At 37.5% G+C, this 27,057-nt stretch overlaps 2 protein-coding genes across 7 annotated transcripts; both read left to right on the top strand.

The window, feature by feature from the left end:
• The first annotated feature begins 911 nt into the window (after positions 1 to 911).
• LOC120112719 (protein PIN-LIKES 6-like) lies at positions 912 to 18,318 on the top strand. 3 transcript variants are annotated; one of them, XR_016398326.1, is made up of 12 exons: positions 912 to 1,422; positions 2,008 to 2,347; positions 3,713 to 3,792; positions 4,448 to 4,572; positions 5,709 to 5,830; positions 8,489 to 8,677; positions 12,249 to 12,323; positions 13,328 to 13,428; positions 15,759 to 15,811; positions 16,833 to 17,027; positions 17,425 to 17,695; positions 17,736 to 18,318. XR_016398326.1 is itself a non-coding variant. In XM_039132369.3 (12 exons), the coding sequence occupies exons 2-11, from the start codon at positions 2,162 to 2,164 to the stop codon at positions 17,544 to 17,546; spliced, it is 1,248 nt and encodes a 415-aa protein (XP_038988297.1). In that variant the 5' UTR covers positions 912 to 1,422; positions 2,008 to 2,161; the 3' UTR covers positions 17,547 to 17,569; positions 17,774 to 18,318. The 3 variants fall into 3 exon arrangements, 2 of the variants coding, with proteins under 2 accessions (XP_038988297.1, XP_038988298.1); XM_039132369.3 differs by having other exon boundaries at positions 17,425 to 17,569; positions 17,774 to 18,318; XM_039132370.3 differs by having other exon boundaries at positions 17,425 to 17,565; positions 17,774 to 18,318.
• A 3,041-nt stretch (positions 18,319 to 21,359) lies between these two features.
• Positions 21,360 to 26,783, top strand: LOC103705960 (Acyl-CoA N-acyltransferases (NAT) superfamily protein). 4 transcript variants are annotated; one of them, XR_015973113.2, is made up of 6 exons: positions 21,360 to 21,883; positions 23,812 to 23,870; positions 24,156 to 24,271; positions 24,455 to 24,511; positions 26,066 to 26,247; positions 26,334 to 26,783. XR_015973113.2 is itself a non-coding variant. In XM_008789878.5 (5 exons), exons 1-4 carry the CDS (start codon positions 21,440 to 21,442, stop codon positions 26,244 to 26,246), a joined length of 741 nt encoding a protein of 246 aa, XP_008788100.3. In that variant the 5' UTR covers positions 21,364 to 21,439; the 3' UTR covers position 26,247; positions 26,334 to 26,783. The 4 variants fall into 4 exon arrangements, 2 of the variants coding, with proteins under 2 accessions (XP_038988301.2, XP_008788100.3); XR_005514340.3 differs by lacking the exon at positions 26,334 to 26,783 and having other exon boundaries at positions 26,021 to 26,097; XM_008789878.5 differs by lacking the exon at positions 24,156 to 24,271 and having other exon boundaries at positions 21,364 to 21,883.
• The last annotated feature ends 274 nt before the right edge of the window (positions 26,784 to 27,057 follow it).

Raw genomic sequence — 27,057 nt, forward strand, 5'->3', positions numbered from 1 at the left:
AAAATAGAGGCGTTATATGTTATTGTTTTATAATCTCTGATTCCTACTTGAACTTTTATAAAATAGCTCCAATTCATAGTATTTTCATGAATCACCAAATACAAAATTAGCATTTTGAACCCAAATTAAACTTCTATTAAAAAATCCAAATTAAACAACTAATTTTTATTAAAAAAATAGCAGCTCGGTAGAGGCCCAACAAGCGGCAAAGTTCGATTATAGTCGGATCGGCGGAGTCCTAGAATGCTAGAGTTCAGCCAACAGTAGTGCCCGATGAGTTATGATCGAGTAATGGAGACAAGATAACCAAGGTGGTCAGTGTGTGAAACAGTACATCAGGTGGTGGTTCGAGTTGTGGACACAGATACAAAAGACGATCATGTAAGCAATGGTGCAGGTCTTTTAAGAAATAATCGAGAGACTCGAGATAGTAGAATCCAACAAGCAATAGACTTGGAGAGCGGTTGTCAGATGATGAATATGGAGATAGTAGTAGAGGCGGCTAAGAACTGGCACATGGAGGAGAGGGTTTCACACCTCCATTAGGCCACTTGGTAAGGAGAGTGAGGATTCTGACTGCTCCATTTAAATTTTGAATTTAGATTATTGAGCATGCATGTGAACTATTTTCAAGATGGAAATATTTGTTGTATGACAGCTTTTATGTTCATTTGCATTAAATTTTAGGCTCTACTTGTTTAGGCTGCTAGCTTTTTTTTTTTTTTTTTCTCTTTTGATTTTTTTTTAAAATTTTTTTCCTCTTCTTTTCTTTCATTTTATATATTTATTTTATTTTTACAATATATATAATGAATTATTTTACTAAAAAAATTATTAGCTGGATTAGTGAATTTAAGATGAAACCATCCTCTCTATATGTATAAAAGCGCAACATGTGCTTGGATGATGATGCTAGATCTAGGATGGATTTGATCTATTTAATACTTTTTTTTATTTTAGTATTCTGCTTTTAAAAAAAAAAGTCTCCCAAAGGGGAAGATCCCTGCCCTCCTGGAAGACGCCAAGTTGGAGAAACAGAGATAACATGGTCCCACCGTGACGTAACCTCAAAATAATTTTATGGGCAGTCGTTCGGTCTTGTACTTAGTGGCATAAATCGTTATTTTCTAAAGCTTCCAGGGGCAATCCAGAACTTTTGGACCGCGTCCGTATTTATTTTACATACGGGAACGGTTCTCGGGTCTCAGAGTTCCAAGAGCAGGCTGTTGGCCGTTGGAGAGGACTCGCCGGAAGACAGCGAGCGAATCTTCGAAAGATCTCTCGTTCTACTTTCCCCCCCTCCCGCCTCTTCGAAGATCAATTTATTTAGGGTTCCAAGAGGGGAGTAAAAATTCGGGCACTCTCTAAAATTTGGACGTGGAAGAGGATTTTTCTGCACTGGTTTGAGTTCTTGTTGTCCAGGTATTCTCTTTGGGAGAGAATAGGTCTAGAACTCGAGAATCTGGGAAGTATTATTCAAATTTAGGTTTTTTTTTCCTCAGTTGTTGATTAGTTTGTGTGTGCTAGGGAAGTATTTTTGTCAGCAATGGAGATTTGTTACTTATATTGTTGAGGATGGAGCCGAATTCTTTGTTCTTTGTTTGTATCTTTATGTTTTTGTTTTTGTTATTTTTGGCGGTGGGGTTTGCTTTTAAGGTTGTTGTCTCCAAGAAGAGAAAGAGTGAGTGCGAGAGTCAGAGAGAGGATAGAATCATTTTGAGGATGAATGAAGCTTTTGGGTATTTCAGATTTCTTTCGAGGATTTGATGTTTGTTTCTGCGGTGTTTTACCCTTAGTTTCGTAAACATCTAACGAAGATATGATGATTTTACTGGAAATTTTCTTGCATTAATAGAATTTTGTGTATTTATCTAGGTTATGCGGGCGTCTAATAAATTGCTTTAGAGGTTCCTTACTTCTAAATATGTCTTGATAAACTTATTATTAGTAAAAAAAATGATTTTTTTTTTATATTTTTCATTAACAAAGTGACCGCTCTTCTTGCAGGAATAAGCATTAGAATTGGTACGGTATTGGAGGGGCGTTTTTCTTGAATTCGAAATTCCAAAAGCTTTCACGATTTTGTTGGTGAGTTTGGAGTTTGTGTGGTGTATCCGTAGAGATTTGCGTCTCTGGGGTTTAGGGATTCATTAGAGGTAAAATGGAGAAGTCTCTGTTGTCCATCCTGATGGAAACCCAGAGTGGCGGAGGGGAATCCATCCTTGCCACGACGAAGTTTGCTATTCTGCCCATTGCGAAGGTCTTTACGGTGTGCTTTATGGGGTGTCTCATGGCCTCCAAGTATATAAATATCCTTCCTGCAAATGGCCGTAAGCTTCTTAATGGGGTAAGCAGAACTTAATTTTTCAAATTCTTCATTTCTATTAATAGCTTTATGATAAAAGGAAATAGGAGTAAAAAGAAGTTTTTCCATTTTTCTCACTTTGTTCCATCATTTAAATAATTAATTATTTTTCATTAAAATTGAACTTACTTAGGATCTCACTTCTCGAACTTCCAGTAAAAAGCTAATACATTTTTTTTCCTCTCAAAATGTTTTATCTACGTGCACGCATAGAGAGAGAGAGAGAGAGAGAGAGAGAGAGAGAGAGAGAGAGAGAGAGAGAGAGCAGTTTAAAGAGGTCAATTTGATATTTTAAACAATATTGGAATTGTATGAAACCGGTTAAAATGGAATCTAATGGGTCGGCGTGGAAAGAAGAACAGAGGGAGCAGCGGGTAAAGAAAGTTGGCTTGTTTATTCATTACCTGTGATGGCACTACTGTTCAGGCAATATATGGTTGTTGAGAAAGATAAGGAAATAAAAACGGGTGACAATGGGGTTAAGTGTGCCTAGATGGAGAAAAATATGTCGTTTTTCTTGCATCTCCATCCTACACTTTCTCAGCCACCTACCATAGTCTTAAAAAATTTTCTCGAGTCGTCAGTTGGATGCTAAGAATCACTCCTTAAAATAATTGATTCTTGTAGTGTAATATTTTTCCATGATGGGGACCTTCTCATGGATCTTGTACATTAATTAAGTGCAGGTGGGGTCCACCAAATTCAGGTCAGTGCAATGTTTTGGTGTAGTCTCACCATGACTTGGATTATGTGCCTTTCAGAAGCCATCTCACTGGTTGTAGGCAATTCTTCAAGCTGATACTGTAGACCATCCTGTGCCCCTCAGAATACCAAAGTAATAGTGCAACTCTTTTGATCAAACACTATCATTCCACTAATTGGGTCCCATGTATATAATTAGTAAGATGTATCTCAAGGGTCTCCTTTGATTGCATGTTAATGTAAGTTATATTCGCCTTTCCTTTTGCATGCTAGAATAAGGTCAATTTTTTCATTTTTGATTTCTAGACTGTAAGATATTTTTGGAGACCTTCCAATAACTGCAAAGGAAATCTCTCATCTTGACATATGCATCTAGCAACAAGTGACCATCAATATTTTGGTTTATATACATAAGATACACATAAGAAGTTTACAGGCACATGTAAAGAGTCCAGTCATCATTGAGGTGCTTTAATTTTGATAAATAGAGCCAAGTTTGTTGCAGGCATTACTGTTTTATAATTCATGTTCATTAGAGTATTGCTTTTTGATCATTAATTTGTCAAAAACTTCTGATTTCTTTCCAAATTTTTGCCATATTCTCCATCAGGGTTGTTAACAGCCTGTTTTGATAATATGTTGCAGCTAGTGTTTACTCTCCTCCTTCCTTGTCTAATATTTTCTCAACTTGGAAGAGCAATTACTCTAGAAAATTTATTGGAGTGGTAAGAATGCTTCTTGACTTATCTTTTAAAGCAATCTGTGATAGTATGTGATGTTGTTCTATAAATTCTTTCTTGATTTGTTGGTGAAATATGAAGTTTCTTAGCAAGCATTTAATGGATCTTCTATTAATAACCAAGCGCACATACATGTATTAGAGTAAGAGGGAGAAGTTGATGCAAAGGTCACAAAATATTTGCGACTTTTAGAAACATATCTCAACCTTAAGGTGGAACATTAAGTCTTAAGCAGTCGATAGGTGGCTGGCTACATATATCAATAAATGATTTATAGAACCTTTTCCCCTCGTAAAGCCAACCCAGTTTTAACTAATTGTGAAGTCATGGCAAAGGTAATTTAGGGTATGTGAAAGACCATTAGCAGGAATAAAACCCCACCCCTCTTTAGAAGCATGCTAGTTTTCCCCCTACTATCTCTATTGGGGGTGCATTTGGAGGGGTGGTGTCCAATAGGAAATACTAGTATTAGAGAACTATTTTTGGAAATAAAGCATTTGATATGACTTGATGTTTCTAGGGATTCTCTTGTAAATTTGTGTTGCAACTTTTATTGGCCAATAATTTTTTTTCCAGCATTGAATGCTCATTTTTACTTTGCTGTGGTTCATTCTCTTTAATTGCCTGGACTTAATTGCAGGTGGTATATTCCTGTCAATGTCGTTATGGCTACAATATCAGGATCCTTAATTGGTTTTGTTGTCGCATGTGTTGTTCGACCCCCGTATCCATATTTCAAGTTCACTATCATACATATTGGAATTGGTAAGTTTCTTTCAGAGTATGACAAAAAGCATTGTTATTTCGTCTCCTTTCAAATTTTGCATTTGTAATTGTGTTTCCTCTTTGCCAGCATATCAGATATACAATAATGACTGAGCTATCTTGATGTTTGAGATATTTCATTTTATACTTCTGCAGTTTAAATTCGAGTATAGTTGTGTTTGACGTTTGCACTGCATGTGCAATTGAAAAGTTGGGGTTGTGGATCTCAACTATCTAGAGAATGAGACGGCTCGGGCTGACACTTAGTATGGACATCGCCTGAAAGTTAATTAAACAGATGAACGAAAATAACAAGGGAGGACAACTTATGCTTGATCCGTTGCTTTCATAAAGAAATAGATTACTAGATAAATGACATGATTTGATGAATCAAAGTGAAAGTTAATGAGATCAGTAGGATTCACTTATAATATTTTCTGACAGATTTATTTCTTCATGCAGTCAACAATAAGTTTTAGGGATTAGTCCTAGGAAGCAAAGCATTTATGAAGCAACCCTTTTCAATCATCCCATAATATGTAACTGAAAGCAACAGCAGCCAAGGTATGAGGGCTGGCCAGTTGGAGCATTATGGACCTTGAACTTCTCTTTTAATAAATAACTTACATTGGAGCATGCTATAAATTGAATCTGCCATTATCACTGGTTTGGCAGTCATGCAATTCTTCTGGATGGAACCAGTACACATTGGGGTTTTTTGTGTGTGTCTGTTTTATTGATTGAATATCATATACTTTTTAAATAAAAATATTAGTTGCTTAATTGGCAAGAGTTCATGTGCATATTTATAATTGAGATAGTTCTTTTTTTCTTAAGTGTTTCCATTGTCTTCATGATGAAGTTTTTTATTATGAAGTTAAGCTATTTTATACCTCAATCTAATGATCTCTTGACTCGGTAATGGATCTCTCAATTTCAACCATTAACCTGAATATTATATTTACTGTCATCTTTTTCTTCACAATAATGCACTAAGAAAACATAGTATTTCATGTTTTGCTGCTTGTTATGCATGAAAGTGTGTTCTCCCCATAAATGACTTATGGACTATGCCCTACCAACATTCCACTGCAGTATGCATTCTTTCGAGTAACGAATCGTTTATTTGAATTCAGGGAACATCGGGAATATACCTCTTGTGCTTATTGCAGCTTTATGCCGAGATGAATCCAATCCATTTGGTGACCCTAACAAATGTAGCCAAGATGGAAATGCATATATTTCATTTGGGCAGTGGGTAAGTGCTGACTCTCTTCTTAAGTACAAATACAAATTATTAATTTTTTTGCTCTCGTTGCTTCACAAGTACTCTTGTCGATAAAGTGTTATGGACCCATGTTTGCTTGTCTCGTTAACCTGTCCGATTTGTTTTTCTGAAAAGTAAATGATTCAAGTTTTTTCGTATCTTCCCCAATAAGTGAATATGAGAGTGAGAGTTTCTTTCATTAGATCAGTAAAGCTTATTATGAGCAGATGCAAATTTCAGAGTTATGTATCAGTTAATAACATGTGGTCCTTTTTTTTGAGGAAATACAGCATGCCGTTCTTATTCTGTGGTATTTGTCTTCATACAATTGCCCTTTTTCTGCTTCATTTTATGAATGCAAAAGAGAAATTTGTTCCGAACATTTTACCCGTTCTTATGTAGTGTCAGCTAATGCATGTTTATCTATAGAATGAAGCAAAAATGGAGCAGATTTGATAATTTTTCAAATTGTGAAGCAAAAGGTTCTTTTCTGTTTAGCTTAACTTTTTTCATGTTTATTCGATGCATTAGCAGTGGACAAGGTAGAATATAAAGTGGCAGTCCATATCACAAAAGGTAAAAAAATAACATTGTTGACATGGTCTGCCGTACCGGTCCGGTATGAGACCGTACCGGATCAGCGTGGAATTCGGTACTGGTAGTTTATTGTTGAAGAACCAGTACGGGACCGGTTTGGACCTGTTCGGACTGGTACGGGACCGGTACGGATCCGATTCGTACCGGTCCGGGCCGCCACCGGTACGCCGACCGGTACCGGTACAACGGATCTTGATTGTTGATCTATGATGTTACAATGCCTTTATATGTGAAGGTCCAATATAGCACAATAAAAAATTGTGTCTGAACAAACATACAATAAATTTATAAAGGACCAACTTAGCTCCATAGATTTATCTTATTTTCTATAAAACACACCAACAACTTATATATGGATTCATGTTAATAGTAATTGGATAACTGCATGCCTATGAGTTTCTACTTATGTACCAAAATTAACCTTCCACTGACTGATATTTCATAATGATATAAATTATAATTCTTAAATCTTACCTGAGCGCTGAGGATGTTTTCATGTTTATTAGCAATATCTCTACCATCTTCCTTCTTTTCTTTCTTTCTTTTTTCCTTTTTCTCCTTGGGAAAGAAAAGGTTATTTATATGTATGAAATAGGTTTCAGAATATATCTGGACCAAGGTTCATTACTAGTTCTTTCTCATTTGTCAATGATAAACATTTTTAATTCTGGAGTTGGTTGTGGCTCAGCTTGAGATCAAAAGATTTCCAACAATAACAGACGAGAAATATTAGATAGAATACAGCATAACAAACAAAGTATATACATAGAAACTAGTAAATATGCAACTATGATTTGTTTTAAAGCAAGGAAGTTGTAAATATTATGTATATTACCTCAATTCTCCCCTTGGTGTTTCGCTATGTTTGTAATCCCCAAAAGTGGGTAAGCTCAGATGCTAACATAATTATTGGGAAAAGCTTTTATAGTGTCTTATGATGAGTCATAATTAGTGTAGTCCGTTGATGTGTTTGGTTACACACATGTAGATGATATTCAATGCAAATGTTTGATAGATTAAGCTGATTCAATTTGTTCAAAATAGTTAGGTCTATCCAAGGTTGGCCATACTGGTTGGTAACATATAGTGGGCATACCGTACCGTACCAGTATATGGTACTATACTATACCGACACTCGGTATGCCGAACCTTACCGGGCCGTATCGTATACTAACATTGTAATAGAATGGTACCGGTACAAGTTTCGGTACCGATGCTAACCTTGGGTCTATCCCCTCTATTTCGGTTAGGTCACCAAATAAATATTGTTAATGATTATCAAAACATGCTCAAAATTTGAATTAAACCTTGATCTCCAGTCAAAACCTAAATTGCTTCTGCATTTAAATATTATGCACCCCCCTTGGTCAAACCTCCTTTTGTAATTCAGAGGAAGTTATCAATTTTACATTCTGACAGTATAATTCACTCTCTTGAGGCCCTGTAGCACTGACTCTTGGTGATGAATCTCTATAGTTTAGCTGTTGTGTTCCCATTCGAATATAATAATGAAGTTTGATGCTTGCTTTTGGTGGGCCATTTTGAATATGTATTTTGACAGTGGGGAAAGAAAAATGGTCAAGTGTCATTGATGCTCTAGAGTTTTAGGTTTCTTCTGAATAATGTGCTCATGCGGTACATGAATTAAATTTGTCTCAATGATTTATAGGAGGTTAATGCTCCATATTATCGCTACATACACCTTAGTCATTGAAATAATGAATCTTTTTGGTAATGTTACGAATTTGTGAATATAAGCTTATACCAGCCAAGAAAAACCTCATTTGCATGAGTTCATGTGTTAGTCTGCCACTTTCATGGACAAACAAAAAGTTTTCAGTTATTCTTTTGATCATTTATCCATCATAATGCCATTTATTGTTTTTATTACTACTATAATCATCAAGAGGAAGGGAAAACCCTACTTGGTTCATTGAGATAATGATCAAAAACTACAAAAGTATCAGGAGCAGCAGGCATATGTAATTTATCATTTTTCCTTGTATTCATTTACAATATAGATGTTTTAATTTGAAGTTGGTAATATGGCAGGTTGGTGCAGTTGTTGTGTACACTTATGTGTTTCAGATGCTTGCTCCACCCCCTGGAGAAACATTTGATACCCTTGAAGAGGAGAAGCTCCCAACTAAGGCTCCTGTTAATGCTGTACCCGAGCAAGTGCCCTTACAAACTTCAGAGGAGCCTGTGACAATAGCATTAGAGTCTTCAAAAGGGGGGAAAGTAAGAATGTTTCCTAGTGTTTCTTGTAGTTATGAATGCATGATTCAAGATCATATATGTGTGTGCGTGTTCCTTATGCTTCTTTTCCTTATGGTGTTTTTAATTTCTAATTCCAAGTATTGTGTATTTTTTAGCAAATTATTCTAAGAGGTGCTTTATCACGGGGTTTTAGGTCCTGGATCTTATCATATTAGTGATTTATCTCTAAACAGAAGGTTTATGTCCCGCTTAGATTACATGACAAATATTCTACTGCATTGACAACATGGCATAGTTTTGTTAAATATTGCTTGACGATGTGACATGGCTCTTAGTATGTAACAATCAATTAACATAGCTGGACTATTTTTATGTGTGGATCCCAATTCCCAATATAGATTTCGGGGACCATGATTTCATTTGTTTATAATGAATTCAAATCATATTGAGTCTAATTTAAACTTGCATGGTTGATCTTGGATCAAGTTGCAAGGCATACACAAAATCTGAAGCAATTTACATCTGGTACACCAAGCTCATTTGGGGCCAAATTAGGTTAGTTACCTAGTCAAACCCCATAAATCTTGACGTGCCTCTTTATCCAAGTTCTAGAATGGAATTTAATGTATTTATTGTCATCTGGTTGATTCTGAAGCTCAAAATAACTGCTGATTAAATCCAGATAAATAAAAACTGTATAAGGTAAAATTGGTAGACATAACTTCATGAAAATTAAAATAAGAAAGCAAAATTATACATATTATAACTGAACTCATAAAGTCCTACTTTACTAGTTTAAACCTTAGTCAGGCAACTCCTTAATGAAAGCCTTTCTGATCCAATGAGAGAAACTCAAGTTGGAATGTACTTGTAATTCCAAATGAGAAGCTTTGCATGCTAACAAGGAACTGTTATTTTATTAGGATTTCCTTATTGGCCTCCATCTCTTCCTGCTTGTTCAATGTACCATGGGCTTGGTTTCAAACAGTGTGACGCCCCACAGTATGCCAGGACAGAGTACTGTCCCGCCATCCTCCAAGTGTCTCGATCGGCTTGTCCTGGGATGGGATGGGACAGGACAGCGGTGCATTTTTCACGGAAAATCCCAGGATAGTCCCATCCCACGGGATTTAAAACTTTGACCATGGACGCCATCTCCAAAACATTCGATGCTTCATTAAGAGGCATCTTGTAAAGCTCCTGAACTGCACTGGAATTAGGCCTGAATTCAGGTTGGCTAATTCTTGCAGCATCACTGCTGTGCCCAATGATTGTGTAACTACTCCATCAAGAAGGATGTATGTCCAGAGTGTAATATTCATTATCACAAACTCATCCTTGACCATGATATCATTCAGGTCAAGAGAGTCTTTTATTGGTGGACTCAGAAATCAATCTTTCAATCCAGTGATCAGGAGTTGAATTCCCCACTCGTGAAAAGATAGTAAATCAAGGATATGCTGCGAAAAGGAACTGAGGTGTGAGGTATGTTAGGACGAAGCTGGCGTGAACATTCACAATGAAATTATGGGAAGACAGGTAAGGGTGGATGAGGGCTATTCTGATGTGCATTGAAATTTCTATGCTGGTCAGATCTACCATTTTCCTTTTCCATGTGAAGCTATCCTATTTACTTGTGCATGGAATCATGCTTATGAGATAGTAAGGTGGTATTGTAAGGATGAGAGGTGATGGAGATCCTAATCACTCACTGAATATATCTAAATGCATGTCTGGAATAGCATTTTGTCCAAGGATATGAAGAAGATGGTATAGTGGCTTTAGTGGGGCCCATGTGGTTTGGTTATAGCCTAGGTTCGCCGTATCGGAACCAGTAGGTGTACCGGTTGTCTATCGGACCGGTACGATACCGGTTCGGACCGGTACGATGCCGGTTCGGACCGGTTTGAACCGGTACTGAACCGACGAATAGAGGGGCGCGGAAGGGAAAAAAAATTGTCGGCGGGCGCACGCGCGCCTGCGTTAGATGCCACCGAATGGCTTAAATGCCACTTTGTGGCATTAAAGGCCTACGCGTGGGTGCGGTTCCCAATGCAGGGAATCGCGCGCACAGCATGGTTCTCAGCTCGTGCCCCCATGGGCACGCCGCTTGCTCGCGGTTCTTGCTGCGTGCCCCTGCGAGCGGGCTGCCCAGCACGGGGAATCGTGCGCGGGCGCGCTGTGCGAACCGGTTTGCACCGGTTCGGCTGATTTACTGCTTGGTTCGGGCCCCAAAGGGGCCGGAACCATTTTCCACAGGCAAATCGGGCCTGTCAGGGACCGGACCAGTCCGGTACGCCCTGAATCGGCCGGTACGGGCCGGTTCAACAGGCCATGGTTATAGCCACATCTGTAGGACCCTTTTCTTGGTTGACCCTACTTAATTGAAATGGTCAATTGTTAGATGAAAGAGCATTAAATTCAACAAGGGAAACACATACTGGAAAGAGTTTGTTATGCAAATATATCTATATATTTATGATATCATACAAAAAACTGAAAAAGCATATTAAAAATAGATGTATGTGCTGACTACTGAGTTCACACTTGTAGATCACAGTAAGAATATTTTCTTGCACCAGATATTGTTTTGCTATTTTTGGACATTCTGCTGAAACTATCTCATTCAGGGAAAAAAGGTTTTTGGCCTAGAAAACTAAGTTAAGGTTTCAAAACTGCTGATTTTCAGTAATACTCGTCCTCTTGCAGATTAAAACTGGTCAGTTTTGACCCAAGCACTTGGTGGTGGGTTTGTCTGGTTTCATCTTGTAATTGATCAGAAGTTCGGAACAAAGAGCAACCAATCAAAATAGGCCCAAGTCATTCACTCTATTGACCAACTCTTTTTGACTGTTGTGGTCTTCTCCATAGGACTTTTCATGTTGAAGTCTATCTGGATATGCTTTGCAACAGCAATTTAGGGCTTACGTCAGCCAACCCTGTCTTACTGGAGAATAAAAAAAAAGTTCTCTTGTTGGCCAATGACAACATCATAGCAGCAGCTCCAAAATTTGCAACTTTAGATACGATCTTCTACTATTTTTTATATTTATCTTCTATTTTCATCCAAATCAATAAATTTGGGGCTAAAATTTGGTAGTCATATGTCAAGATCAAACTAAATTGGGATAGATAAGAAATTTCTTCAGGTCAGCAACCACAAACAGTAAGGAGTCAAAGCAGTCTGATGGTTGTTATGGCCGACAACAGTACAATCACATACACAGATTGTCATGATAGCCATGCTAAAGTTGAAAAGTTTAGTTTAATATGATTCATCTGGAAAGCACAAGGTTTCTGAAATTATATGTATTTTTTTAGCAATTAGGATTGCATACATGCTAAATGGAAGGAAAAGTGTCCCTGACAAACTGTTGGTACATTTTTGCTAGATATGTTTGTTAAATACTAGCTATTCATTGTCACAGACATTTGTTATGAGATAGTTACCAATCTGGCAGTTATTTCAAAAAACAATTTTTGTTTGGTTAATTTATCTCATGATTGTTGCAATAGCTATGATACTTTTTCTACTGAGAATTCTTCTTTGCTCTCTTTTTTTGATATTTAATCTCTGAAACTCCTGATGCAGATAGTCAGCCAGCTACGCCATCTGGTAGAAAAATTGAAGCTAAAACAGATTTTTCAGGCCCCGATAATTGCTTCTGTAAGCAGTTCCTTTAACATAAAAATATGATTGATATTTTCAGTACCTGTACCGTGAAATTTCAGTCATACTCTGCTATTCTTAATTAAAGCCTTTTCAACTTAGAGTTGTGTTCTATAGAGAAGTAGATGTTGATGAGAATTGGAAAAGTCCTCAAATCAGTGTCGGCGGAACCGGTACCGGTTCTTCGATGGGACGAGTCGGTACGGGCCTGTGTCGTGCTGTGCCGGACCCATACCGACAGTAGAATAGGCGGGGGAGAGGGAGAATGAGAGAGGAGAGGAGAGAGAGAGAGAGAGAGAGAGGGAGGCCGGCGGAGGCCAATGCCGGGGTAGCAAGGGGAAGCCACAGTCGTTTTTCTGTTTTGTTCGAAATAGGGGTTTGACCACTTTTTTAATTTCGTAATTTTTAAGTCCCACCGACTTCACTTAAAAATTACGAAATTAAAAAACTTGCGATTTTTAAGTGAAGTCGGCACTTAAAGATTGCGGAATTAAAAAAACGGTTGGATTTCTGTTTTGAACGAAACAGTGGCTGCGGCTTTCCCTTGTTGTTCTGGCGCCGGCCTCCCTCCCTCTTTCTCTCCTTGGCTCCCTCGCTTGCTTTCTCTTTTTCTCTCTTTCCTTTTCCTTTTCCGCCTTCGGCAATAGTTTTCATTTCTGTTGCCCGGTTCGAGACGGTTCTGCCGACTTTGCTTTAAATGATATCACTGTGCTACATAATGTGATTGTCCTTACTTGAGGTTGGTTTCTTCCGCATTACATAAAGGTCCAAATGTATATGCATGAAAAAGAAAAAATAGGTCATAGAGGGATTGGGACAATCAGCAGTTGCATTCTTTTCTTATGGTTGATTAAAAAATTCTGATTCTTGTGAAGTTTGTTATTTTCTATTAAATATTCATTATAATGTACTTCCTGCTGTTATGGATGTGCTTTTTTGAGTATGACTGGATATAGTTTCTGGTTTTATTCTTATTAATTGTACCACTGTTATTGCAACAGATCCTGGCAATTGTTATTGGAGCTGTACCTTTCTTAAAACAATTGATCCTTACAGATGATGCTCCATTTTTCTTTTTCACTGACAGCTGCCTCATTCTCGGGTATCATGTCCTTTCATTTGGTTTTTATCATAACATGCGAGCTGTTTAAGTAGTATAAAAATGGTGCTTATTTAATGGAAATAAATCTTGCATTCTTGACGGTGGCTAAGAGACATGGCTAATTCAAGTTACAAAATGAAACCAACTATTCCTTTCTCATTTACTAGCCTGCTGAAGAGTAATTCATTACACCAGACTCATCCACTTTTATGCATAATGCAAAGTGTAGTTTGTTGTATTTTCTTAAAACTAGGCCCATAAGCTAGAACTGAAATTGTGAATTAACTCGCTGAAAATGAAGGGAGGATAAGGGATCTCAATGCCTATCTTTCTGCCGAGAACATAAATGAAAGGATGGGAAGGTGAGAAAAATTAAGGAAGAAGGGATTTTTTGGGGTCTTGAGCCCCAATCTAAGCCAAGATTATCTATGATCTCCTCCGTCCCCTTCATTCTTCTCTTTTTTCTTTCATGCCTAAAATAGGCCAAAAATGATAAAATAAAAGAAAATTCTGTTGAAATTTTATATTTTGGTATGAATTCATGATATATTATAGATCTAAGAATGATCTATGCATTGAAGAAAAAATCATGATCTTTCATTGATTATTTATTCTTCTATTTTAAAAATATATTTTGGTTTAAAATAATATAAAAATTCAAAAATACAAAAAGGGCAGCATGTTTGGGGTGTGAATATTACTTTTTGTTAATTTAGCAGTTTATTTAAACTTCGGCATGGTTATGACTATCTGAATCTAAATCCAAATTGAAATAAATTTTAAAAGTAAGTGGTGATTATGCATACCTATGGACTGAAAGATATAATATTTCTAGTAGAATTCTACATTAAACTAAATTAAAATTATTTTTTAGATATTATATATTTAAACATTAATTTTTAATTAAAAATAGTTGAAAATATTTAAATAATATAAAATATTAAAATTAGTATTTTATGTAGATAATTTAGCTTATTTTCAAAGTAATTCAGCCAGTTTTGCATAAGAATATAAATATCAAATTTTAAGTGATTAATAACTTTAATACTTTTTTGATTCAACTAAAATCATGAAAAATTTGGCAATGTGCATTGGTAATTGGGGCATATAATCTATGACAACATGCCTATTTTTAACATTATTTTATAAATTATCACATATATGAAGTAAAATTAAATTATAAAAATCACTAATATCTCTAAAAATATATAATATTTTATATCTTAAAATAGTAGAGATTCATGTTAATGAATGTGGTAGATTTTGACTTGTGGTCATCAAGCAATCATACAGTCACTGGGACCAATATAAAATAAAATAATATTAAAATAATCTTAATCATATTTTCAAGATTCCTAAATCTTAAAAAAACCATGACAATCGAAAAAATCAAAAATCAAAAAGTGGACAATAACGAACCGATACTATACCGGTAAACTTCTGCGTGCAAGTGCGGGTACAATATGGTACTGTACCATATCAATTCAGTACTAAATTGATTTAGCACCTGATACCAAGATGCGAACCTTGTACGAGGGTGTCAAGAACAACTTGTAAAGAGTTAAGAATGATTAAAGTAACGACTAGGAACGAGTCAAAAGAATAAGACTCAATAAACGCGTGGTATAAGGAAAGATTGGCTTGAATGAGGATTTAAATCCAAGACCTTTCACTTTAGTACCATGATAGGAACTACTAGAACCCCAAAGCTTAAGCTCTTCGGGAAGGGGTCAACAATGTATATCAAGTCTTAACAAAGTACCATACAAAATTTATAATTTTCTTAAATGCATTTGGAAATATAATATATTACTTGCTTGTAGTGATATGAAAAAAAGGAAAAATAGTTTGCTGAAATGCGTTGACCTACAAAAATATCATGAGATCATTTTAAAGGATATATGATTTGTCACAAGTGATGTTGTACCTTTGACCTAGATCTATGTAAAATTCTTTAACATTTCATAATTTTTTATTTTGAGAAAATGCTTCACAATAGAATTTCACTTCTTTTACTTTTTAAACATGGTTTGTTGCCATTAAGTCCTAGTTACATATTTTATTATGTAATTATTCAATAATGAGTTTCAACATTTTGAACTCATTTGACTCAATTTTGAATGGTTGTATTATGGATTGCAATGAGATTGCCTATAATTGCTTATAATAATGTTGATTAATTTGCAAAATACACCCTTACTCAAGGAAGTAGGCCTTATTTTGGTATTGAATAAAATTGATGGCCATTAGAAAGATTTTGTCAAATTGATAATAGGATTACTTTGTTATAAACTTTTTGGAAATTTCTAACAATAATGTCCTATTCTCAGGGAAGCCATGATTCCGTGTATTTTGCTCGCTTTGGGTGGTAACCTTGTTGATGGTAAGCTCATCTATCTTCTAATATTTCTTAATTTTTCCTCAGGTGATACATTTAATTATTTTGAATTGTAGTTCTTATTTCAGATGCTTCAACTCTCGTATGATACCTACTACAAGCCAGTGTGGCCATTATGCCACACATAGATCATTCTATCAATGCTTTAAAAACATTTCTTAAGCACATACATGGTATGCCGTACCGAATAGGATGGTACTGGGCGTATCATACTATATCGGTTCGGCACCGGTACGGCGTACCGACCCTTGGTACGCTAAAAAAAATTCATACCGTACCGTACCGATACTATGCTAGTGTGGCACCGGTATGGGTGCCGGTACCGGTACAGTGAACCTTGAGCACATGGGTCCTTCAACAAGCTAATAATTAAGAGTAAACTATAAATAAGATGACATATGATGGCAATGGTTTTGCAAGCATACGACTTGTTCTTACCATTAGATGGTATGGTGGAAACCCCAATCTTTGGTTCTTCCAAAGTGGAAGTTGAGAATTTCTTGAGCAGTCATGTTAGTATGAATTTGAGGAAGCTCATATGAACAATCAGGTTTAATGTCAAAAATGGCTAGATGAATGGGTGTAATCAGGTATTTAATGGTGTTTTTGGAAGCAAACTTGAAGCAACCAATATAAATCATAATTTCTGTGAGAATGACTGAAGTAACCCAATTTTGAACATTCATGTCTGCATATCTATTTGAATGACAGCCTAGTTTTTTTTTATGGATCTCGTTCCATCTAATATATCTATATTATATTCATCTCATGTTAATGGAATTTGTTTGTCTTCCGATACTCCAATTTTGTGAAGCATGTGCAAAGGTCTTAAAAGTTCAGTCCAAAATTCCGCTTATTGTTCTACAACCACTAATCAGAAGTGTTAGTGTTGACAGTCTCTTGATTCTTAGCTGTGCCTACCTCGTGCCTGAAGTGCAACATATTTGACTTTTGTTGATTGGAGCTAGTACAATGCAATTTTCACTAAATAGTTCATTTCCTTCAGGTCCAGGTGCAGGAACTGCCAAGCTTGGATTTCGCACAACTGCTGCTATTGTATTTGGGCGGCTGGTCTTGGTTCCTCCGGCAGGTCTTGGCATTGTCACTTTAGCTGATAAACTAGGATTCCTCCCAAAGGGTGACAAAATGTTCAAATTTGTCCTTCTACTTCAGCATAGCATGCCCACTTCTGTGCTGTCTGGTACGATATCACACTTCAAAGAATATGTTTGGCAGAACAGCATATATAATAGCCCATTATTTGTGACACTGGTTAGATGTCTTTCATACATTCCAAGTCTTGGATGCTTGGAACTAACATGCGGTTAGAGTATAGCATATCTGATCACTTGAAGTTTTCCATGGATCAGAAATCTATGAAACATCTTTGCTTTACGATGTTTCATTGCAAGTCCTCACATACAGGCGTAAGAGAAGGGCCTAAACTTGCAAAACGCCCTCTGATTAAAGCCTTGATATGTGGTGGTTAGATAGTTTTTTCCCTAGTCCCTTAAGAAGTTAACTTGTAATATGTTCGAGTGTTGAATACAAGGAAATAAATCCATCAGTAATTACATATATCTTAAAAATTGTGGCAGGTGCGGTTGCCATTTTAAGAGGCTGCGGAAAGGAATCTGCTTCTGTCTTGTTCTGGGTTCATATCTTTGCAGTATTTTCCATGGCTGGATGGATTGTGTTGTATTTGGGCTTACTCTTCTGAAGGCCTCACTCGTCATTATGTTGGTATAATTGGCACTTGATTCTTTAATTTCTTCCCCAAAGTTTGCTCTATCATGTTTAAGAAAATAAAATGCAATAACAGATGCATGCCACTACTTTGTTTTACTGTATCTGCAATTCTTTTTTGATGTCTTCATAATTGCTATTATATGTTCTAAGGTTCATTTAGCCTGCTCATCCTAACATTCTTTCTTCATGTGACCCCAGGTATTATATGGAAGTACAAAATAGACTTTTGCACCTAGATTTAAGATCATACAGATCAGACTAGAAGAGCTTAAAATATGTGCACATCTGCCGGACAGTAGAGACGTCATCTAGAGTATGAGATTTATGTCCAAGCAGCTAGCTTCAGGGACTGTGGCCGCTCACGGTTATGATCTGCGGCCATACAATGGCACTGGCCTGTGAGAATGGTGCTTAGGTGCAAGTGGAGGTGATCCACTAGTTCGTATAATGACCATCTCAATCATCTTTTCATCAGCAAATAGAAGCAGAACAGATCGATGGGTCTGATATGCTGTGTGCATGTCTCAGAACAGTATATATTTTTCCTATGTATCTCGCCTTATTCTGGTGCTCGAGCTGCATGAAACATCATCCACATTATTCATCAGTGTAACACTCTCCTGTGTATATCCATTGTCGTCTGTCGCTATGTTAAGTTAGATCTACAGATTGCACTAGAATTCTTGCGGTGACAGGAGAAGCTTTTTGTAATGTTCCAATGCCAACCTGGTAATTTAGTCCCATCTTTTTGGGGTATTGGTTTGGGGGTGGGGGTGCAAAATTGTTGATTTGAAGAGTTGAAGACTGTTACATTCTGGAACCACATTGTTCCTTATACATGTTCAACTCAGGGATTCAACTTCGGTGCTGGTGCTGGTAGATGTACTAGCACAAGTGTCAAACCATGCTGAAACAAAGAACTTAATGTTTCTAATGGAAAAATCCATGCTGAAACAAAGAACTAAATGTTTTAAATGCAATTTTATTTATAATAAGAATCAGAAAGTGCGGTGCCGGCTTATATCACTTGAAATGTTGATCCAACCTCCCATGAACTTTAATGCCTTCACCCATAAACTTCACAGGCCGACAGAGATGGTCATTCAACCAGAGTCTGTTAAATTCTGTTTATAGGTTGATTGTCACAATCTACAATTATCCTCTTATTATTTGAGGCTATGGGTCTTGAAAGTACAGAATATCGAAGAGCTGCTATGTTGGATTTGATCCTTCTACACTTGCTTGCTTGCATAAGACTTACTGCTCCAAATGAAGCGGCTGAATTTTAATTAATCAACTAATTTTGGAAAAAGATCAGCAAGTTCTTTATTTTCTGTGACCATTTAATTAGCTGAGATCGGCTATCCCTATAAGACAATAATCCAATCTCAAAATTTATAGTTTCTTTACATAATACTGAATTTTTTATGCGCTTGGAGTTTGTTACTATAACTACACCAAGCAGCATAGATCGGAAGCAATACCAATAAATTTTAATTACATGATTGGTATAGTCGATCTGTCGTTTGAGCAGATGTATGGTTTATTTCTACAATGCAGTCGTTATTCCTCAAACATAGCTTTTCCATACGACTTGAGAGGTCAGAAAGCAGTCTCCAGTAGACGAGAAGAATTCCTGAGCAAGAGGGCAAATATTAATGCAGAGAGAATGCTGGCATTGGGAGATAAAAGTATGATACAGATGGATCAACTGGGTAAATGTGCTCCCATTCTTCTTAGCGTACTGGGATGTTCTTCTCTGCACGACCTTCAGGTTCTCCGGGCGTGGGAGATCTTAAATCTGCTGGATGCTAGTTTCTAAAAATTACAAATAATTACATAAAACAAGATTTATAAATAATTACAAAAAAATAATAGTAAAATAAATTGTAAAATCAATTGGAAGGAAGATGTCTGAAACGAGGTATGTGGAGATACTACTCCAAGAATGAGTTTCATCACTACCTCCTCAAGGTACAATAAACCTGGCTCGGTCTGAAACCTCCTGTCATAAGCATATTGTGTAGAGATTTGATCCAATGAATTTTCTTAGTTACCCTAGGAGGAAAATAAGATAGGCTTAGGAAAAATTGAAAAAGAAAACTGAATGGAAAATTTGAAGGAGGAAGAAGGCTAGTGAGGGCTATCTATCAGAGAAGTAGCACTAAGGCATAGTCAGTGCAAATCTACTCTATTCGAGATCTGGGATCTGGAGTTTTTTTACAGGCTTGGTTGGATAACTGATTCTATTAATAAAGATCTTAATGATATACTAGTGCTGACGTGTCGTAATGGCTTGATAGTACACAGACGCATAATACATGCCATGCTTGCATGCATGCTACGCCTTGCCTTACCATATTATGTGTACGTGCATGGCATGATATGGCATGATTGGGTCAAATAATTTTGCAAGCGCATGTGGTCATGCACCTATCATCCCTAAAGTTTGACTAGATATGTAACAATTGGATTTTGGTAAATGCAAGTATTTAAATAGTCAATTCGAGACTATTAAGAAAGAGTTTATAAAATTTAAATCTTTTTCAAAAAAGAGTAATTAAAATTTTCATATAAAGTTGGATTTTCTTAAAAAATTAAAATCTCTAATAATATTTTATAACAACAATAATAAAGAATCACTACCACCAATAAAAATAAAAATAAAAATAAAAATAAAGAAGCACTACCACCACCGTCGAGTTTGACTTCTCTAAAGTCATCGTCTGACATGTACACATGGAATCCTCGACCTGAGCGACATCCGTTCTATTGCTGGAAATTGGATCATCTTCCACACCTCCATGGATCCGCGCGATCCTCCTTGGCCTTCCAACTCTTGCCAACTCAAGGTTTTCCGGAATTCCCCGAGTCAGCCACGTCGGTCTTCGCCCACTTTGGAGGCCGATCGAATTTCTCCAACGGCGTCTTCAACCCCCGTTACAGGTCGTGTGGGAGACATGCGAGAGATAGGGAGAGAGTCAGCCGACGTTGGACCTCGGCTCGCCGGTGGAGTAGACCGGAGAGGAGAGAAGATTGACGATACGGCGAGAAAGAAGGGAAGATGGATGGGCGTTTGAGAAACCGGAGAGAGAGAGAGAGGAATCCCACATTTTGCGCTCGCTATAGAGAGAGCGACGTGGCACTTGGACCCGGAATGGCAAAAACCCGATTCCTCCCACGATCGACAAATTTGCATCTTTTTAGAGACTATTTTCGCCGCCATCACTAGCCAATAACGAGGTCTTCCCGACGATGATCTCGGCCGGTGCTAGTTGGAGTCGCTCACGAGGACCCCGTCCATGACCTGCATGCAGGTCTTCCTCCACCTCCACCTTCACCGGCATCTTGTACAGCGTCGCGAGACCTCGCGGACCGAGCATGGGGAGGTCTTCGATGGGGGACAGCGGCGACGGCGAGGAGAGGAAGCTGAGGGAGGAGCAAAGCTGGAGGAGGTCGCGGGAGTTGGAGGTCGCGCGGGAGTTGGAGGCAGAGGAGGAGGATATGGGAAGACAGGTATAGCGGAGGAGGGATTGAAGGCTGGGGTGAAGGAAGGCGTTGGCGGTGCGCGCGGGACGAGGAGAAGCGCTGGAGGCTGGTGGTCGATAAGTCCAGCCACCGCCGCCCGCGTCGGGAGAGGAGGTGGAGGTGGTGTTGGGAGAGTGGCGGGCGGATATGGCGGCTTAAGTGGGGAAGAGCGGGTCTCAAGGATTGGAGTGGAGCGTTCACAAAGAAACTTAATTCGGCAAAACCATTACCGACATCGATACAAAATTAATACCCGAATATTAATATTGCTAGATTTTATATCGGCCACTTTTTGGTGGTCGGACGCATTCGGATGGAGCTGTGTCTTCTTGGAAAATGGCGGCCACTGCCTCTCTGTCCTCGATCTCCTCTGCCTCCCTCCACTTCTTCCCCAGCCCCCAAACCCCGAAGAGGCGCAGAAAACCCCCACCTGTCTCCATCTCCACGAACCCCTCCCTCGTCGATCCTCTCCAGCTCCAAGATCTCTTCCGCTCTGCCAATTTCTCATGCCACCGCTTCCCGGCCCTCGCCGCCGACGGCCGCGCGGAGCCCGTCGATCCAGGCAAGCTCCAGATCGCCCTCGCCCACAGCTTCGCCGTCGTCTCCGTCTTCTGCCGGCCCAAATACTTGGTCGAGGATGATCAAAATGAGATATTGGGAGCTGGGATCGCAAATTTTTTCGAGAGGGCGTTGCCGGTGCCGGAATCGGATAGCCGATTGGTGGGATTTGGCCGGGCGGTGTCGGATGGGGGACTGACGGCTTCGATCCATGACGTTGTGGTATGAGTAATTGTGGATTTTATTACCCCTCCATAAGAATTGCCTTTTCTTTTTATCGTTGTTGTTCTGCCATTGGGAGCAATTGTTGGCAGGTGATGATTCATATCGATTTTTAGTACTAATTACGATTCAGGCGCTGGCTTTTTGCTTTGGTATAGGAAATGTAGTGGGAATCAGATTTTGATACTACTACTTCGTTTAGCGAATAATTAAATTGTTCCGATTCTCCAGTAATTTCTCAAGTCATTTTTTGATTATGTAATATATATTAGAGGGTTCTTTTCATCAATTTTGGAGCAAAGCTAAGGTTTTGATCCACATAAAAAGCTGCAATAATGCAATTATAAAAGAGTTCTCTTTCTTTACTAGGGAATGCAAGCACGTGATATGCACGTGCCATTTGGTAGATTAATAATAAAAAAAATATAACATAATATTTATAAAAAATCAGCATTTGGTGAGATAAGAGTAGAGTATTATATGATTTATTCTTTTATGGAAATTGTTTTACTGAAAGCGAATGGATGTTCATAAAGAAAAAACTCTTCCTGTTTTTCCTGGTGACGTACCCACACGTGAGGCGGTGAACCCAGTGGGGTGAGCCCACGGGTCGGGGAAGGCACGCGAAACCTGCGACCTGTATCGAACATTCCCTAGTGGAAGGGGGGCCCAGTAATGGGGCTGCTACGCGGGTGGGCTGGTCCCTCCCCCTCCCCTCCTATTTTTTCACCAAAAAAAAAAAAAGAGAACAGCTTAAGAGACAACTTTCTTAGCATCTGACAGCATGTTGTCTTTATAGCCTTTTCGAATGCTTTTGGAAGGTTATAGAGATGCATTAAGTTAGGAAAATGAAACCAGAAATTTCACATAAGAAATGGCTATTATCGTAGACAAATAAGTTGTTTGGAACAAGCTGAGAAACTATAGACAAATCAAGTAATGGAACAAGCAGTTCAAATACAGCTCACTGTTTCCAAATGCTGACTTCCAACCAAAATAAACCTCAACAACTTTAAGCTTCAAAAATCTCAATTGCTTGATTGAGGATCGGGTTGGGTCCAGTTCTGGGTACCGATCAAGTATCAAATATTATATTTTGAAAAGTTAATCAAGCTAAAACAATGAAACATCCTATACATGCTACAAAAATTAAATTATGAATAACAAGCACTTCATGGTTAACTATGTAATAGTGATTGACTAGATATTGAAAATATATACTTTACTTAAAGTCAAGTATAAACACCTAACCATGTTCCAACATGTTATCACTATTTATTCTTTCTGCCCTCAAAGTTATAGAACAACTTTCATATGCTACTAATATATAAATCTGTATTATATACGATTTCGGGTCAGGTGTATTTCAGGGGATTAAACCTCTTACCACAAACTTATGTATTATATAATACCTAAATTATGTATTATATACGTTTTTGAACGTTGTATTATATACAACTTTCAAAAACCTCTTACCACAAACTTAAACCTGAAAATTTCGGGGGATTTGACTTTGGACCTATACCCAACGCATCATCATGTCGAAGTTGCATTATATTGGGGTTGGGTTGTGTCCGGGTCGGTAGCTGGGTTTATAGGTTGGAGTGACAGCCTTACATACCTGTAATCACTTGAAGAACCAATTTAGAGGTTCTATATTAACCATGTTTAAAAAAAAAGAAATAGAAGTTTGATACAGGTGCAGAACTCTCTTACTTGTATTGTGTTATGGTTTTTGAAAGATTCCTAGATGTATCAGGCTATCAGGTAAAATCTCTAATCCACAGCATCATTTGAAAGGGATGCGTTGCCTCAATCAAGAAAGTCAGTCAAAAGTTCATTCATTACTTATCAGGCAGTTTAAATATTTCCTTTCATGCCAAGCACTCTTCCTTATATTCATATCATTTATGCTCGGTGTCTTTCAGGTTATTCCTTCATTACAGAGACGGGGTATTGGTCGAAAAATAGTTGAAAGAATGATAAGGTATGTAGAGAAATAGTGCATTCTTGATATTGTAGCTGGTGATCCCTGATATAATTTACTGTAGCATCTGTGATTCTATCGTAGTATCAAGATCCCACTTCTCTGTAATTCTTTGCCTGAGATATTAACATTCATTTTTTTGCACGCTTGTGCGCATGCATCCATGTATAACTCTGAAGAGTATAGTTCCCCCTTCAAAATTTGTCATCGTGGATTTCAAACACTAGTATATTGAATTGCTTTACTATTTTGTCAGACTTTAGTTTTTTTTGTTCTGTTTTGTAGAATGCTAATTCATCCAATAGGTTGAGAACTGCAAAAACTATAATCAAAACTTTTCCAGCTGTTAACTCCCGCATCTGCAAACAGAGCTTACCCCTCTCTTCCACACTTTCAAAAAGGTAAACTACTACAATATATAAGTTATGCTGGTAAAATGCTTGCAATTTTGCTTTCAGGTCATGAAAATGTTTTAACTCTACGAGATCTTGATAAATTTGGTTTGAAAAGTTCACCTGTTCTGATAATATTTGCCAAGTAGCCGTTTTTTTACTTTTTCTCCTTCTTCAAACAATTTCTTTCAGGATTCTCACCAGCAAAGGCATATACGATATGTCTGCCTTGTGCACAGAAAAGGAGAGGTATGCCCATAATGCCCTTTTTGTGTATGTACTTATTGTATCATGGTAGTCAAACTGAATTTGTAATGGCATTTTTTTTGCTTGGGGTGAGAGGCTGATGGTTAAGGAAGGTGAAATAGTTCTCAGGACCTGTGCATGCATGCACCCCTCCTTGCCTCATCCTTGAGGGCCAGATATAGTGACTTGCTGATGCCTTTTCTTTTTGAGGGTGCCAATAGTCTTGTAACTTTGTAACAAGTCATTGAGATTGATCTTGGTTTAATACAGCTGAGTTGGGACATTAGGGAAAAATAAAATGACCTAAATATTTTGAGATATCGGCTGATATATATAGGAAATAGGAAAAGATGTTGTTTTTTTTTTGCATGTATATCCTCCCAAATATGAAAACTTACATGAATACCCTTGCAAAGTTGCTATTTGCATATATGACCTTATACATTTTTTTTTTTTGCATGTCTACCCATTAAGAGTATTTCAGTTATTTCAATTTTAAACCGCTCATTTCTTAACGGTGTTAGATGGCGTGGGTACATCTGCAGAAGAAAAAAAAGAGAAGGATACACATGCAAAGCAAGTATTTTATGAGGGTATACATGCAAATATTAATTTTGGGAGGGTATTTATACAAATTTTAATATTTTGGAGAGTATTCACGTAAAAAACCCAAACTATTTTAAGTTAGTGTAATATAATCTGCATTATCATTACTTTTTCTCTGTGTCTGGCTCTGACATGTTAGTATATCCTCCATTTTTCTCTCTTTTTATTTTTTTAATTTTTTTTTGTGTATATGGCTGGGATGAAAGGGGCGCAATATCTTTTTAAATTGCACCAATATTTAAAACTATTCTAGAATCGGGAGGCCTCATTTCTTATTGTGCCATGAGGAAAACAGCTTATCCATGATTAAGATGGCATGGCTTGTTTGCGCTGAAAAGGCAGGCTATATAGATTCATCCTTTGCAGAAATTTAAAATGAATTAAATATTTATTCAATTGCCTTTTGAATATTAAAATTTAAGGCAGTAGGATGCTTTAAAAAAACAAAAAACTCAGGAGTCAACTTTCTGCAATTCACAGATGGGAAGTTATAAATAAATCATTTCATTATCGAATGACTTAATGAGTAATCTCTATATTACTCTCTGTGTAGATGCCTTTTACTTAATTTGGTCTCTTAACCCAAATAGAATTTTGAATTTGAGCTCACCTTTAGTAAGCCAGCTGGACTGAAAAAGATGATGCTAGTAGTTAAGAGCCTCGAAACAAAGTTCATGGAATATTTAGTACTTGGGTGGAACTACCTTTTCCTCTTTTTTTTTCTTTTTTTATTGAGATGAGTTTCTACTGATTAAAACAAATATCTGGACACCTCTATATCTTTCCTTTACTACATGGATTCACATTTATGTATAATTGTATATATAATGCAACTCTTAGCTTCTCTGTTAGTATGCATTCCCTTTTGTTTGCATATACATGATCAGACCATTACGATATATGCAGACATATAAAGTCTAGCTACGTATAGCATATGGAAAATTTTTTCAGGTTATTTTTTAAAGCATGCGGATTTGGAGAGGATTCTCTAGGGTCTACTACAATGATGTATACGCGATCTGCCTCGAGTTACCTGCAAGGCAATCTCATGGTCAGACCTGCTGGTAGGATGCTGCTTTTGGTTCCACCCTCTCGAGAACCGATGAATGAAGCTCACGAAGAAGTTTCATGAGGTTGGAATGCAAATACATCATATTTTTCATAAGGTTTTCTGTGAGATATACTAATTTAAAGCTTCTCCATGATATGCTCTGCGTAGCCATCAGCAAAGACAGGAGCATGCAAGGCCCTACATGTTTTTGAGTCAAATTATGACACCTTGCCATTAATTTTAAGAAAGCAGAGGACAGGTGAGGAGGACTCTCAACGGCAAAACATGATCTCACTTTTGGTGACAGTTATGCAAACAAGAAATTAAGACCATGATGAGGATGGATCAAACTTTCACTCTATTGGAACTTTGTGAAAAACAAATCCAACATATTCTATTCTATCATCTGACTTCATTTTTTTTTGTTTCCTTAAAAATTCTGAATCTAATCCTCCTTGTCCAAGGACGTAATTTCTGTGCGCTTTCAATTCTTCTGTTTCCAACACTCATATATTAGCATATGATTCTTTGTATGAAAAGGGTAATTGGCTCCTCTAAAAGAGCTTATCTAGTAGGTAGGAACCTACTTGTTATCAAGAAAAGCACTGTTCTTTGTCATGCCAATGTCCATCTGTGTGTGTGTTTTTATTTTCTTCTTCTTTCAATCTCACATGACTGAAAAAGCCTTATCAGATTTGTTTTTTTAACCTTTATCTGGCTCCTCGTGCACAAAACGCTTCCAAAATGGCAAGATCCGCATCGAGGTTTGCATGATCTCTGCTCATGGCCTCTACTGCTCATCATCTTTCTTGAAGCGCCGGTGGATTTATCCCAACACCAAATACTGCACAAAGATAGATACTTCTGAGACATCAAACCCAACGTGGAAAAC

The sequence above is a fragment of the Phoenix dactylifera genome, chromosome 14 (assembly GCF_051530095.1).
Source record: "Phoenix dactylifera cultivar Ajwa chromosome 14, Ajwa_hap1_PhDact_Kaust_v1.1, whole genome shotgun sequence".
NCBI lineage: Eukaryota > Viridiplantae > Streptophyta > Magnoliopsida > Arecales > Arecaceae > Phoenix > Phoenix dactylifera.